Source organism: Xenopus tropicalis, chromosome 3, assembly GCF_000004195.4.
Source record: "Xenopus tropicalis strain Nigerian chromosome 3, UCB_Xtro_10.0, whole genome shotgun sequence".
Lineage (NCBI taxonomy): Eukaryota > Metazoa > Chordata > Amphibia > Anura > Pipidae > Xenopus > Xenopus tropicalis.
In genome coordinates this window covers 74,487,739-74,503,212 of record NC_030679.2, presented here as the reverse complement: position 1 = coordinate 74,503,212, position 15,474 = coordinate 74,487,739, and the positions used below count along the sequence as shown (strand labels likewise).

General features: G+C 41.7%; 1 protein-coding gene across 3 annotated transcripts in view; it reads right to left on the bottom strand.

The window, feature by feature from the left end:
* The window catches only part of celsr1 (cadherin EGF LAG seven-pass G-type receptor 1), a 102,044-nt gene extending 86,831 nt beyond the window's left edge, over window positions 1–15,213 (bottom strand). For all 3 annotated transcript variants that reach the window (XM_004913001.4, XM_002932203.5, XM_031899001.1), the window contains exon 1: window positions 10,838–15,213. In XM_004913001.4, coding sequence (XP_004913058.2) covers window positions 10,838–14,213 — 3,376 coding nt within the window. In that variant the 5' untranslated portion in view covers window positions 14,214–15,213. The remainder of the gene's footprint in view (window positions 1–10,837) is intronic.
* Window positions 15,214–15,474: the final 261 nt, after the last annotated feature.

Here is a 15,474-nt window from a genome sequence, read left to right as displayed (position 1 = left end):
GCAAATTACCCTGAGCATAGTACAGAAAAAGGTTTGTGGAAATGAGGTGTTTTGTTGATAATGACAGTTACTTTAGAGTAAATAGAAACCATCAAGCCTAGCTGTGTCTGGTACATACCTACACTGTAATGTGCTACAATATTGATCTACAAAATATACATAATCATTTGTGACATAAAAATGTAGGGTTGGGTTGAGACAACTAAGCTGTCTGTTAGTCAGTACTACGCTTAAATGTGTTTTATTTGAAGGGATCTCTCTTAAGTTTTTATGTAGCATCAAATAAAACAGCCTTATGTTCTGTTTTGTAACAATTCCAAATTCTTTATAATAAAAAGTTTTTGTCTTTCATGCTTTCAGTTCTTCGCCTGCTTGCACAGGTGTAACACTAGTCACAACAGGTCCAGTGGCTGCTAGCCTCCCCCTGGAGAAGGCCCACTTTAGATGCCTACATTTACTATATTTCTGATAAAGGTTTGTATACTCCAAGCTTTTTCAGGGGACATTTTGCCTAGGGCCCAGTATAATTTTGAGTAATGACAATGTCTAATATCATGCCCATTTTAGTGCCTTAGATGGATACTCTAAAATTGTTTGTAATATATTTTTATTATTTTTTAAGTTACATAGTTTCTGCTGATGCTATTCTGTCTCTGCTACTTTTTACAATCTTAACTATTATTAAACGCTATTCTCTTTGACAGTTAAACAGAGGCCATAAAGTGAAACTCCCCAGCAAAATAGTTTCAGGGCACCCTTCCATATGACACTGTTTTGATTACCCTGCCCCTACTTATATTGCTTAGACTTCTTTTTATAACGTCTCCTATTCATCCTGCATATTCCAAACTGCCCCCTCTTTGTTAGGATAGTGTTTCCCTAACAACCAGATCAAAGCTAAAATAGTTAAATAAGTTAAAATTACAAATAATGTAAACATTTTCAAAAACTACAAAAAAGGGAGGCCACAAGACCAGCACACTTCTGGTGTTCATCAGAACATAGCACATTTCATCATTTCATTGTTTAGGCACCTTCAGCCCAGCACTCATCAGTTTAAACAAACATTATTCCCAAGAATGTTTCTAAATTAAACACTGTGTCTTTAAGTGAGTTCAATTCAGACAGTTTAAATTTAAAATAAATTGAATTTTGAGTGATTTTTATTTTCTAGTGTATGGAACATAGTTAAACTTATTTTCTTTTGCCTGCTGAAATGAGGCTGTATATTACAATACAAGGGACAGCACAAAGAGAAATTTAAGAGTGCAATGTAATGTACACATCCAAACTTAACAAATGTTATTAGAAGTCTACAGAAATACATGGAAGAAATCACATGGAGAGATCATAGTAGCCTGGATAAATGGCTGGATAATGTGCTTGAGAGGCTCTGTTTTCAACAGGATTAAGTAACAGTCTTGGCACTGTGATCGGAAGGGTGAGCCAAGAGGGAAACAAACGTGAATAAATTCTACTACCTATCATTAATGGGTAATGTTATTCCAGAAGCTAGTCTGAGCTTGGAGAAAGACAGATACCACAGTTTAACTGGATACATCCTTGCTACCACAAGTAAAGGAAACACTTTCAATGTACTGGGAAAGAAAGCTTTGCTTTGCTTTTACCTACTCTGATGAAAGTCAAATGAGTATTTTTTTCCAAGTATTACAGTGACATTAATATGTATTTGAACAGACATGTCCTTGCAACCACCATTGGCAAAATCCTCTTAACGACACTTGCGTGGTTTCATCCAGAAAAAGATGATCTTATAAACTTGTAAGCCAAGCCGCACTGTTGCATAAAGTTATTTGTTTAAAAGCCACCAATCCTAATAAGCCTATTAAATATCACATCTAAAAACAGAACACTGACATCCGTAATGTCCGAGGGTGGGGGCTGCCTGGGGCTCTTGGTGCTTCTTGACTATTTGGGGTCCAAAGTAAAAGTAGTATAAAAGAAAAATGTTTGATCCCACTTACCTTTTTACCCACACACACAGATAAACAAGAGTTTAATTCAAGTAGAGTTACACAGTGCTACTCATAAGTGAATTTGTTCCTATTTATACTTATTTGTAAGCACATTCTCACAAACTAAGTCCCTTGTAATTTTATCCTAGTGCAACAATAACCGCCACCATGTTTAAAATAAAATAGCTTCATTTGTTCTTGAAACATTATACAGTTTGTCTGCATACTGACAATTTTACTTCCTGGTAAGCAGATCAAATGTAAAAACCTATGATTGGTTGAATTCCATTGTTTCTCTCAGAGAAGAGTGCACAATAAAACTTTCAGTCAGGTCCAGACATTTTGTTCTTTATATCAGTACAGAAATGACTTCAGTCAGCTAATTATACAAACAGGCTGTAATAAGAATTGCTAGCTAACTCAAAGTCACTCATAAAAAAAGCATACAACTATGGATACATTAAAAGAGTAGTTTACAAAACATAGAATTTTCAAATAATAACTATTTTTTTCAGTATATATGGAAGCCAGTTCACTGGACTACCTAAATGGTTTCAATTTGAGACATTAATCGATACATTTCTAGAAGGAACAGACACCAGCTCCTACTGAGCATGCTCTCTTAGCTTTACTATTGCTTGTAAGAGGCCAGTTTGTGCAACTGATACATTTGCGATACAGTGCTCAGCTGCAACACAAGCCTCAGATCCTACAGGGCACACTCCCGTGGTTTCATTTAAGTAGTTTCTGGTGTTTCAACAATGCCACCAAACTTCTTTCTAACAAGAAACCAGCCATAGATATTATCATACAGCCAAGGGGACTGCCCAATATTACTATAGTCGAGGTCAGCCAAAATTGGTCAGTCATTGCCAAAACAAAAAAGGTTATGACAGGACCAGCTCCCATAGGCTGTATTATAAAGGTTTTAGTGTTATAAATTGATGTACAATAATATGTGCTGATGCTCTCTGTGGCCCCCCGGCATTTTATTTATTTATTTTGCTTGACAACAAATGCTGTGACGTGTTTGGTTGGGTTTTTAAGCATGTACGCTCTCTGTTTGTATTGTAAGCCTTAGTACCACACAACCCTGTCTGGGTAAAGTATAAGAGCTACACAGCAGCATTCCCATTAAGGGCAGGGCCTGAATAACCAGGAAAACATATATAGCAGTTTAATCAACTGAACATTTCAGTGCATTTCTTTTTCCAAAGTTGACAAAATTGGAAATACAGTTAGATCTTAACAGTTATAATACAGAGAAATCAGCTAAATTAATCATTTTAACTTAAATAATTAAAAATACTGTAATTTCACTTGTGGGGTATTTAATTATAAGGAGTGACGTGCATTACATTCCGAAGGTGCATACCACAGACGGCAAACTATGGAACTGAAAATATTTTTAAAACTTTGTGGTAATATTTATAGGTCAGTTAGCACAATGCATAACTCAATAGGTACAAGTATATGTTTGTTAACATTTTTAACTCCAATCTGCTTCATTTTTAATTTTTAAAAGTGAGGTGCTTTTGAAACAAATTGTGTAAAAAATTGTGTAAATTGTTGCGATTTTTTCGTTGCCGTTACGAATTTCGCGAATTGTCGCGACTTTTCCGTAGCCGTTACGATTTGCTTGTATATTGACGCAACTTTTTCGTATTGAGCGCTCGTAAACGGCGGGCAAACCTTTCAGACTTTGCATGATTTTGGAAGCCTCCCAAAGGACTCAATGGCACTCTGCAGCTCCAACCTGGCCCAAGGAAAGTCACGATACTGAAGCTTGAATGAATCCAAAACTTTCGTACTCGGCGCGACAGCTACGACAATTCACACAAATCGTAATGGCTACGAAAAAGTCGTAATGGCTACGAAAAAGTTGCGACAATTTACGAAGAAATCGCAAAATATCGATCATTACGAAAAAACTCATTCGGACGCTTTTCTGACGTTCGTGGATTAGTAAATGTGCCCCATAGTGATCTGACATTACGGTTGAAAGTGAACCAAATACAGGCACAGACCAATTCTGTTAGGACTATTTTGCTGTGTGCCATGGGTGTCAGGCTGCACACGCCAGTACACAGATTTGGTACCATATGAGTTTCTACACTGTGCTCTAGAACGGGGTTACAATAAAGTAGCTACAAGCAAGCACATATGTAAGTCATAAACATACAGGCACTAATGTGTTACAATGAATTTTATGAACTGTGCTAGTAATTATGGAAACACAATACTGTTCAACAGAAAGATACAATCTTTTATTTAGGCTTGATGTTTAACTCAAAAATCTATGTTCCCATAGATAACTGCATATTCAAGAAAAAAAACAGAATAGAGATTTTAAAATCAGAAGAATTATTAAAGTCTTAAAAGACATAATAATATGTGATTTAATATGAATGTAAAACTAGTATCCCCTGTTATCAACCCAAAAACTGTTTTTTGTATAATAAAAGAAAAAGTATTTGTAAGCAGCTTTCCATTATAAATTAATTTAAAATGTTCAGTTGTTTTACTGTTATTTGCAACTGCGCCTGCAATTTATTTATCCCTTTCTCTTCTCTGGGTATGACTCCTGAAACAATGCAACAGAGGTAATTTCTTCTCCAGGTGGCTTCTCCTACATTGATCATGAGTGAGAAACTTTAAACTGAACTCAAGAAAATACTTAAGCCGACCATACACGCACCAAGGTTTCGTAATTGTAACGTGTATGGCCACCTTTAGGTGATAATTTATCAATGTTCAAATTTTTTCCGCAATTCAAGTTCTTTTGCACTAAAACTTCCAATACTCGAATTATGGTTCAAAATCTTGAATGTCTAATATTTATTAAGTGCAAAAAAAAACCACAAACTCGAATGCAAAATTTTGGCATCTAAGAGATGGGGAGTTTATGTAGAAGTCAATGGGTTTTCCTCGGCAAAGTCAAGCCATATTTTCAATTCGAGATGTTCAAGTACTTCATGAGTTTGTAAACCTACAAATTTGAGGTATTAATGTTTTTTTTTTTTAAATGAGTTTTCCATATTAATAAATAAGCAAACATTCAAGTTTTGAAGTTTGGGGTTTTTTTTAAATGTGAGTTTATTCAAATTAGAAAAAAACTCCAATTCACAAACTCGAAAACTGATAAATAAGTTCATTAAAGAATTATATTTTTATATTATGCAGAAATCTTCTTGGGTTGACACCCCCTATAGAGCTCTGTACAGATTTACTGTGGCACATACATACATATACATATTCCAGCAGGAGTTTTAGGAACTGCACGGAATTAAAAACATTTTTCATAAACATTTTCACCTCATCATACTGCATACACTTTAAATATATAAGCAGGGGAGGCAAATGCCATCCTGTTGCTATAGCTGATCAGGTATGTAGCAATAGTGTTAGCTAACTTATTTTTTTACCATTAAAACAGCGAATGGGTAGGAATTTGTGGACTGGAATCCACAATCTGAGAGGCATCTTCTCTGAAAGTTTTTAAAAACTTGAGTACAATAAGACGTATTGCATCAATGAGTAATGTGTTAAGCATTTTTGCCTCCCATTGGAGAAAAACACTATAAAATGTTGTTATCATTATTATCATTGTTTTGCTCCTCTAAGCTGGGTTTAACCAGGACACAGCAGCTTTCTGCTAGGCAGGATTGCTCATATCAACATCTTTCATTTGAGCTTTATTTTTATAACAGCAAGGAAAAAAAGACAACACTCCACCTCCAAGTGCCAGCTGCAGCCCTGCATGTCACTCACAGGTGCAGAAACAAGCTGGGTGTTCTCTGGAGACAGTGTAAATCTCCACGCTGCATTTAGCAATAAAAGAACTCATCGGGAGCTGTAACTCGGCTCACTTGGCAAACTGGGCAAAGAAAATATGAGCAGTGATATGAAAAATATGAACAGAGGGCACAACAAAGGATGCAAAATAAGGTTTTATAACAAATATTCCTACCATGTTGAGCCACTCAGAATGCAACTTACAACCAATGTTCTCTTTGGCTTGGGGAAGTCATGCCCACCTCCTTTAAGACCACGCTGGATCGTTCAAAAACACATAACTGTTAATACTGGCGACATATGTTTTTTTTTAATTTTGTTTTAGCTTTTATATGCTACTTGTGATCCTTGGCATACAACTCTATCAAGGTTTCTTTTCAGCAACAAGAGCTCTGAGATAAAACATAGCAAGTGTATTGCAGTCTGTTTCATCTAGACACTAAATATATCAGCTAGAAAACTGATAAGAAGTGAGAAAGGGAAGGAATGCACGTCAGAGACAAGCAAATCAGTCTACTCCCTGGCTTCCCTGAAACCTTATATAGGCCAGTCTAAAGCTGACAAATCAACTCATTGTAATCTCATGCTTCTCTGGATGTAAAAAGCCAAAATAATTACACTTAGTTTCTTATACTAAAGTGTTTGCACAAAATATTGTTACACTGTCACAGAGCAAGTTACTTTTCCGTTTTTAACTGCATCTAGACCAGTGGTCCCCAACCAGTGGCTCGTGAGTAACATGTTGTTCCCCAACCCCTTGGATGTTGCTCTCCATGGCCTCAAAGTAGGTGCTTATTTTTGAGTTTCCGGCTTGGGGGCAAGTTTTGGTTGCATAAAACCCAAGTATAATGCCAAACAGAGACTTCTGTAGGCTGCCAGTCCCCATAGGGGCTATTAAGTAGCCAATTTTAGCTCTTATTGGCACCCCCAGAAATCTTTTTCATGCTTGTGTTGCTCCCCAACACTTTTTCCCTTTAAATGTGGCTCACGGGTATAAAAGGTTGGGGATCCCTGATCTAGACTGTGTCCTTTTTCAGAACAACATGGTAGTGGTGCTGATATAATGCATTAAGGAGATGTACCAGCCTGTGATAAAAAAAAACATATTGTGAGGCTCTTCTATCTCATTTCAGTAAGTGGGCCTGACATTCCTAGTAGGCCCTTCTGCTTCATTGCTGACATAAAAACTTGTGAAACAAGACTTTCATAAAAATAGCTGTTCCTTCATTGTAATCAGGCAAAATAACTCTACAACATAATGTATAGTACTTACTACGGAGCAAACAAACACTGCTGAAAATAACTCTACAACATAACCATTCTAATAATTACATTTTCTTTCATAAACTGACCTAATTGTCAGTTTATGAAAGAAACAACATTTTTAGTGTTATACTGAAAATAATTAAATATAAACACAAAAAATAATTAATTTCATCCATAAGTAACTAGTAAACAATGATGGGAATAGTTTTGGCCTGTTTAAATATGGTAATTTTTGGGGGTGGGGGAGTTCATTTTCCCATGAACAATGCTCAACACGTGAAACTAACACACAAGCAATATATTAATTGAATTGATTTTTCCTTACACCATTGCAAAATGCTGCAGAATGTCCTTATCTGGTTTTACAAAGAGCAGTTCTGAGTGAGCTGTCCTAACATGTAGGATCTGCTTTGGTGGGATGTTTCCCTCAGACTCTCACAGAATGTTTCAGTAGCTGTGTTTAGTCTAGAGCTGTCCTCTCACTGAAGATAAGATGCTCCTGTTTATCTGCTGCCTGTACAGACTGTGCTATAAATCACTAGAGAAGGTACTAAGAAGCTCATTATATACAAATAATGACTAAGCTCTGCTAACTAGTACACAGCCTATAGTCACATAAGTTATCTTCCCCTGATTCTACCACAGGGACCTAGCAACATCCAGAACAGTGCAGTCATTTCCTAACATTGGAAACATGTTACTGACAGCATTTCCATGATGTGGCGTGGAGTGTGCACACAAGTTGTGACATAATCATTCAACAAGCTGGGGGGACTTGGTTCAGAACATTACAAAGAAGGTATTACATAGCTGTGAAAAAAAACATACACACACACACACACACAGAATATTGAACTTTGCACACTCCTTAGACCCATGTAGTATCTAAGCTGTATGCTTAGGAAGTGCCTGGCTTTGTAGAACAGGGATTTTACTCTACATGTATATAGGTAGGTATGTACTGGAACTCCTATCCAGAAATGTAAGGTGGCCATACACCGTACAATTACAAACTTTCCTGTGATCATTGGTCACATGGAAAGATCGTTCTTTCCCTCCACTACCGTTCAGAGCTGAATCGTCAGATATGGCGGTAGAAACTATGGGGATTCTACCTCCACCCGATTTAGCCCTAAAAGCAGATTTTGCTTGGGCACCTTCGACGCCCGAACAAAATCTTTTGTCTCACCAGATCAACAAGACGACCAATATGCAGAGCTGCCAACAACCGCCAAGTCTAGCATTTGTTGGCAGATATCAGCTACGTGTGCCTGGTCCAAAATATTCCAAATAATAAATGGCATACCTGTACCTGTACAGAAAACCCTACTATTTTATATCAGTATGAATGCATGTAGCAAAATGTTTTAAAGCAGAACAGATTCATAATCAATAAATGTAAATGCAGCTGGCTTGCACTGCTAGCTTGTTAGCCTGAGTAACACCCTGCTGTGCTTTACAATCACTGTACAAAGGGATATATATGGCAAGCTGTTCACAGTGGATCAATAGAGCCGAATTCCTACTTGCATTCGGCTCTATTGATCCCCAGTTACAGCACAGCAGTTCATCTAGGGAAGGCCAAGGTGCCAAGAACAGGTCTCTCTAAGGGCCGTGACACACGGGGATATTAGTCGCGCAGCCACAACTCTCCGTTGTCGAGAGCGACTAACCTCCCCGCAAGGCCATCCCACCGTCTAGAATGTAAATCGCCGGTGGGATTGCATACATGGCACTGAAGTTTCCTCTCAAGGCAACTTTGGCGACTTCAGCAAATCGCACCGCCGCATATGCCATCCTACTGGCGATTTACATTCTAGCGTTTAGTAGACGTGAAAAAGTAGCTGCTACTAGTAGCTCTGTGTGTTTTCACCCTTTTCTTTTGATAACTGTGATAACCTCCACTTTCTTTATAGAACTCCTCCCCAAGAAAATGTATTTGAAACTTAATGTATTGAAAGTGATTACCCCAAGATGCTGACACCCATAAAGATATTACATACGCTCATCTTGTAAATTAAAAGTAGCAAACAACTACTACAATAATCTGTGTGTTACAAAACAATATATTTGCAAACATTACTACAGATTTACATTTTATTTTACAAACACATCAACAAAGAAACTAGTTATTGTGGCGTGTGCAGAGATATACACACTTCTACTTGTCTAGTGACGTACACTGGTTTTGCAAAGTCTCTGACCTTAGACCATCATAGCCAGTAGGAGTTGCCAACTGTTAATAATTGCAGATCTTAATAAAATATCTGACACCCCAAACTTTACGCTTTCATTCAATAACCATGGGCTCCCCTATGTAACTGAGTGAGGATCTGAAAATAAAACTAACTGATTCACACACATAAAGGGTAAGAAAGTGTTGCATTCTATAGGTCTGATTCTACGTTTATTATATTATTCTAGTACATTATAAAACCAATTCTTCAGTCACCACTATGTCACCTTCATCATCGATACACTTTATGCTTTACTTTTTGATACTGCATGTTTATAAACACCAGGACATTTATAAAAACATTCTCAATTTTGTTACACTGAAATCAGTACTTAAGGAAAGGTTACATGCTGACTGATCACTAGTATAGACTGCAACAGAGAAGCATGCCAAATAAAAAAAGAGGTATAACTACTATTAGATATCAAATATCATGAACTGGCTAATTCTGGCCCAACCGGCCATTCAGTTTTTTGCCTTCCTTTTACTTTCCTGCCTTTTACTCCAAAATTGCACAGTCATTCAAAAAAAAAAAAATATATTTAGATAATAAATAACACAAATATTTCACAATCAGTAGATGAAAAGTCCAATGTGGGGAAGTTATACCTGTTTAAACATATGTTTGGTACAAATAAGCACACTGCTCTGATGTATACTAAATTAATCAATACAGGGAAGGAGCCCCAAACACAACACAACCTGATGATAGATAATAGCTAGTCATTCAACATGTATATCCTAGTGCAGTGCCTTAGGGACAGGTTGACACCTGACATTCACTATATACAATGGAATGCAGTTGCTTCTGTGTTTTGCATACTTTTATGTTAACATGTTGGTGCACCAATTAAAATAGAACTTGCATATTAGCAAGAAATGGTTAAGAATGTGTATATTTATATTCTAAATCTAGCACTATTCTGCACTAGGATATGGCTTTGCGTGTATGCCACTATGTAGATTCACATGTTTAAAAGATTCAAAAACATTTTTTAAATTGTAATATCAATTATATTTGCAAATAATTTTAAAACCTTTGGTAATACTTTGGAAATGGAATAATTAAAAGTTGCTTAGAATGACATTTTACTTAGTTAAGAATCATGTTATTCTGAACACCAACAATATAAACTCAGCATGTAAATTGAAATTACTCTACCTGTAAATTTTCAAAAAATAAACATTAGTATTTGTTCAGATGCTTAAATCACTCATCTTAGACTGTTTTAACATGTCAAGTAGGATTTATGCTCTACATCCTAATTATAAGCAGACAGTTAAACAGATAAGATCACATTCCAAGGTAAGGTAGCCTGCAATGAATCTTTACTAAAATACCCTCTCCCCCCCAAATCTCAATATGTAATATTCACACAGAGTGCAAAGACCAGGAAAGGGTGGGTCTATATCCACACTCATCCATATTTAGGGTTTGGGATTTTTGTACTAGAGTGTACAGATGTCAATGAGGAAACGATGTGCTTATAATACTAATCAGTTCTTTTACTCACAAGCAATCAACCAGAAGAGAGGACAATAGAAGCAGAAAATCATCACTTACCCGTCACTGAGACCCTCATCAGTGCCTCAAGGGGACGGTTATTGTCCAGATCCCTGCTCAACTTAAGCTCTCCAGTAGAGGGGTCCAGAATAAGCAGGTTTAGCTCATTTCCCTGAATAAAGCTATAGTGCAAAGTGTCAGACACATCAGGGTCATAGGCTGGGATTTTGCCAATGACACCTGTGGGGAAGCTATTGGATTTGTTAGTCACATAATTGTTAAAGATAATTTCAAAATCCTGCAGCACTGGGTCATTGTCATTTTTATCCAGGAGTTTGACATGGACAGTTGCTCTGCTCACCAAGGGGGCGGAAGTAGCCTGCACCACAATTACATATTCAGTCTTCACTTCATAATCCAGATCTATCAAGGCAGTAAGGTCTCCACTGAAGAGATCCAACTGAAAGACCTCCGGGTTGTTCCCTTCCACTATCTGGTACATGATCTGAGCGTTGGTGCCTTCATCTGGGTCACTGGCAGTGATCCTTGCCACAACTGACCCAACTGGGCTGTTCTCCTCCACATATATGTCCAGTTCGTTACTTTTGAAGACGGGGGCATTATCGTTAATGTCTAACACTGTGACAAGGATGTCCACTGGGGATTTTAGAGGAGGGTTACCTCTATCCACAGCATAGGCCTTTAGGTTATACACAGGCACATTTTCTCGGTCCAACTTTGCATTTGTCCTAATGATGCCTGAGGTGGGTTCAATTTTAAAATCTCCATCTCCATCATTGCCGCCTTGGAAAGTGTATGTGACCCTCCCATTGAGGCCTGAGTCTCTGTCTGTTGCAGAAATCTGGAGTACACTAGTGGAAAGTGGTACATCCTCAAACACAGAGCCAACATACCTGTCCCTCATAAACTGTGGCATGTTGTCATTGGCATCTAGAATCAGAATCTCCACATAGGTGGTATCTGACTTCTGTGGAATGCCATTGTCCTTGGCAGTCACAGCTATTGTGTAGGAAGCCTGGTCCTCATAATCCAGTTCTATAAGGGTGGTAATTGTACCTGTATCTGGGTCTATCCTAAATTGGGGTATGTTATCTTCCATTGTATAGCTTATTCTAGCATTCTCCCCAGTGTCCTCATCTGTGGCACTAATAGTAACTATTGAGGTGCCAATTGGCTTATCCTCGCTAACACTAACTGTATAATGGGAACTCTGAAACACAGGGCGATGTGTGTTGGCATCAGTGACATTGATGAAGACTAGTACAGTATCAGACCTTGTGCCATCAGAGGCAGTGACAGTAAGGACATATTGCCTCTCCTGTTTGTAATCCAAAGGTAGAGCTAAAGTGATCAATCCACCCCCACTCTGGCTGGTGATGGCAAAGCGGTTTCTGGTGTTGCCACTGGTGATTTGATAAGTCACCACACTGTTCACATCTCTGTCCACAGCAGTCATGGTCAGGACACTGCTCCCCACTGCTGCATCCTCATTCAGTCGCAGATGGTAGGCCTTCTCGGTGAAAGTGGGGTTGTTGTCATTGACGTCCAAAACTGTTATGGTGACGCTGGCTGAAGAGGTCATGGCTGGCTCTCCCTGGTCCCTGGCTTCTACTCCAAAAGTGTACAACTCCACCGTCTCTCGGTCCAGCTCTGTGGAAACTGTAATCCAGCCGGTGTTATTGTTGATGACAAAGGGGAAATTGGGAGGGGTGTCGGTGAGCCGGTACTGGATGCGGGCATTGTCCCCGGAGTCAGCATCATTGGCCTGGATATGAACCACGGAGTAGCCTATGGGCACATTCTCCAGCACAGTGGCCTGGAATGGGGTGCTGACAAAGATGGGTGCGTTATCATTCACATCCACCACCTGCACAGTCACCATGCCCGTGGTGTTGCTGAGGGGCGGCCGGCCGCCATCCTGCGCTTTGATCCTCAGACTGTACTCCCGGATAGCCTCGTAGTCCAACGGGTGGATGACATCGATGTTACCGGTGAACGAGTGGATGTAGAACTGGCCCTTGATGTTCCCGCTCACGATGCTGTAATAGACGATCGCATTGTTGCCCTTGTCCCGGTCGGTGGCTTGCACCTGCAGGATGTGGCTATTGGGGCTGACGTTCTCCGGCACCTGCACCACGTAGCGCTTCTCGGTGAACTGCGGGTAGTTATCATTCTCATCCTCCACATAGATATACACAGTGGCCGTGGCACTTTTAGGACCTGGGTCCTTGCCTTGGTCATTTGCCTCCACAATAAGCTGATAGTCCGCTACCGCCTCCCTGTCCACAGGTGCCCGGGTCCTGACAATGCCGGAGCGGGGGTCTATCTCAAACACGGCAGAAGCCCCCTCGGAGCCCCCCAGGAGCCGGTACAGCATGTTGGCATTAGACAGCGCGTCCCCGTCAGTGGCCCGGATAGTCATCACCTCGTAGCCCACCTCCAGGTTCTCCCGGATATTCTCCCGGTACTCGGACTGCTCGAACACCGGCATGTGGTCGTTGGTGTCGCTGACTGTCACGGTCAGGTAGGTGGTGGCGGATCTCCGGGGGGAGCCGAAGTCGGTTGCGGTGACTTTGAGCACATGGGTGTCCTTAGTTTCCCGGTCCAGGGCTTGGCTGGTGCTCACCGTGCCCGTCTCGGAATCGATCTCAAAGTAATCATTGGAGCGGCTATCGAAGAGCGCCTCCATAAGGTACTCCAGCCGGCCCGCCTCCCCCGTGTCCGGATCCACTGCCCGCAGAGAGGTGACCCGGGTCCCCGCAGGTTCGTTCTCCGGCACCGATGCCTGGTAGTTGTGAAGTTGGAACTGGGGGCTGCTATTGGTGCTCCTCTTTATTCTCTTGTGTCTGCCCCGAAGCTTCCTCCTCACCCGCACTAGCACCTGCCCCGGGGATCCCCTACACATGGTGGGCAATGAGGCCCCTGAGCCCCCGCACACAGTCCGGCTAATGGTGGAACCCGTCAGCCTACACCCGGCTCCCCCCAGTACAGCGGCCACAAATCCCTGAGTCCGGTGCAGCAGTTCTGGGGGGCACCGGGGGGCAATATACTCCGCTCCGTACTCAACGTCCACATCGGGGAGACTCTTATGAGCCCCAGTGCCCTTCCCCCGGCTCTCGGTGTGGCAGCCTGGCCCCAGTACATACACATGCAGCCGGATGAGCAGGGCAGTCCGGTCCCGGCGGGAGGTGACACGGAGGGATGCGGGGAGCGGGACATCCGAACAGTTTGCCCCGGGTTTCAAGCTCAGCTCCCCTATGGGGCTCAGTGTAACCGCCGGCCAGTTGTTCCCCAGGCGGTATGTCCAGTCCGTTCCCAAGGACAGGTTGGCTGCCCCGGGGGCCCCGGGATAGAGGTGCAGTTCCAGACCCCCCGCAAGCTGCAGCACCGTAATCCACACGCACAGCGCCCACATCTCCTCACAGCGGGCTGAGGGGCGGCATCAGGGCCGCTCGCCCCAACTTGACTTCTTATCCCACGGTAAGTTTAAAAGTGATTTCAAAATGGCTCCAACCCCCTGGGCCAGCGCCGCTCCCCTCTCCTCCTCCTCCCCCTCGGTCCTGATTAGCATAAACCTGCTCCCAGTCTGTGGCCCTGCCGGGGGAGGGTACCTCGCAGCCCTGTAGCGGAGCCCTGCCCTCTGCTGTCCCCCGGCAGTGCCGCGCCAGGAACGCTAGGGATGGCCGGTACCGTTACAGTAACGCTAGGGATGGCCGCTACCGCATTCAGCCGCTGCTGTGTAACTTCTGCTGGACCACAAACCGCGGGTATGGACTTCTCTGAGGTCAATGGGACTCTCTCTCCCCCCCACCCTAAAGCTGCGCTACAGGTCTTTCCTGAATGGATGTGTGGGCTTTCCTCTCAGTGGACGCGCTGCCACCTGTTCCTTTGCCAGAAGCATCGCTCTGAGCCGTCTGCCGCCCCCCCCCCCCGGCCGCCTCTTACGGGCTCCGGCTGGTCTGGAAAGTATGTAGGTACCAGCCCTGAGGCACAGGGATCTCGCCTATTCTCCATGAGAGTTACCCTGCCTGGGGCAGATACAGCAGGGTGCCAAGTGCAGGGTAGGAAGGTGGCAATCACTAGTACCTAATTAATAGTATTATTATCATTTTGGAATCCATCTTTGCGGCACAGCAGCAGCGTGTTGCCATATAAGTATTTCACTGCATTTTCTTTTTGTAAGAATACTTTTTTTTCCCTAAACCCAATAAAATATAAAGTCGAATTGCCACAAAAGTCTTGAGAAATACTTTCAGAAGGGAGCTCCTGATTTTAAAGCAGGGGGAGGAAAGGAAGTTTTTGTTCTCCCCATTTGTTCATTCAGATTTCAGTCACCGTTTAAATGCATTGTTCATAACGTGGAGAGAAGCGTGTAACCCGTCACCATGGAAACGGCAGTGGAGCGTCCTCCGAGAAAGGGATGGTCAGGCACACCCATAGGCTTGCCATGGTACCTGGAAGGACCTCTAGTGCCACCTGCCGATGACTCGTAGAAGAAGCAAGTGGAATTGCTAGCAAATGCATCGGTGCTTCGGGAAAATGTCATTATCAGGGTTATTTTAAATGGGCAAAAGTGGTATTTGTCGCCATTAGACAATTACTCGGACGAATGATTGACCGAAACATCTCGCAGTGGCAGACACCTTAACTGGAAGAGATGGGTGCAACTTGAACAT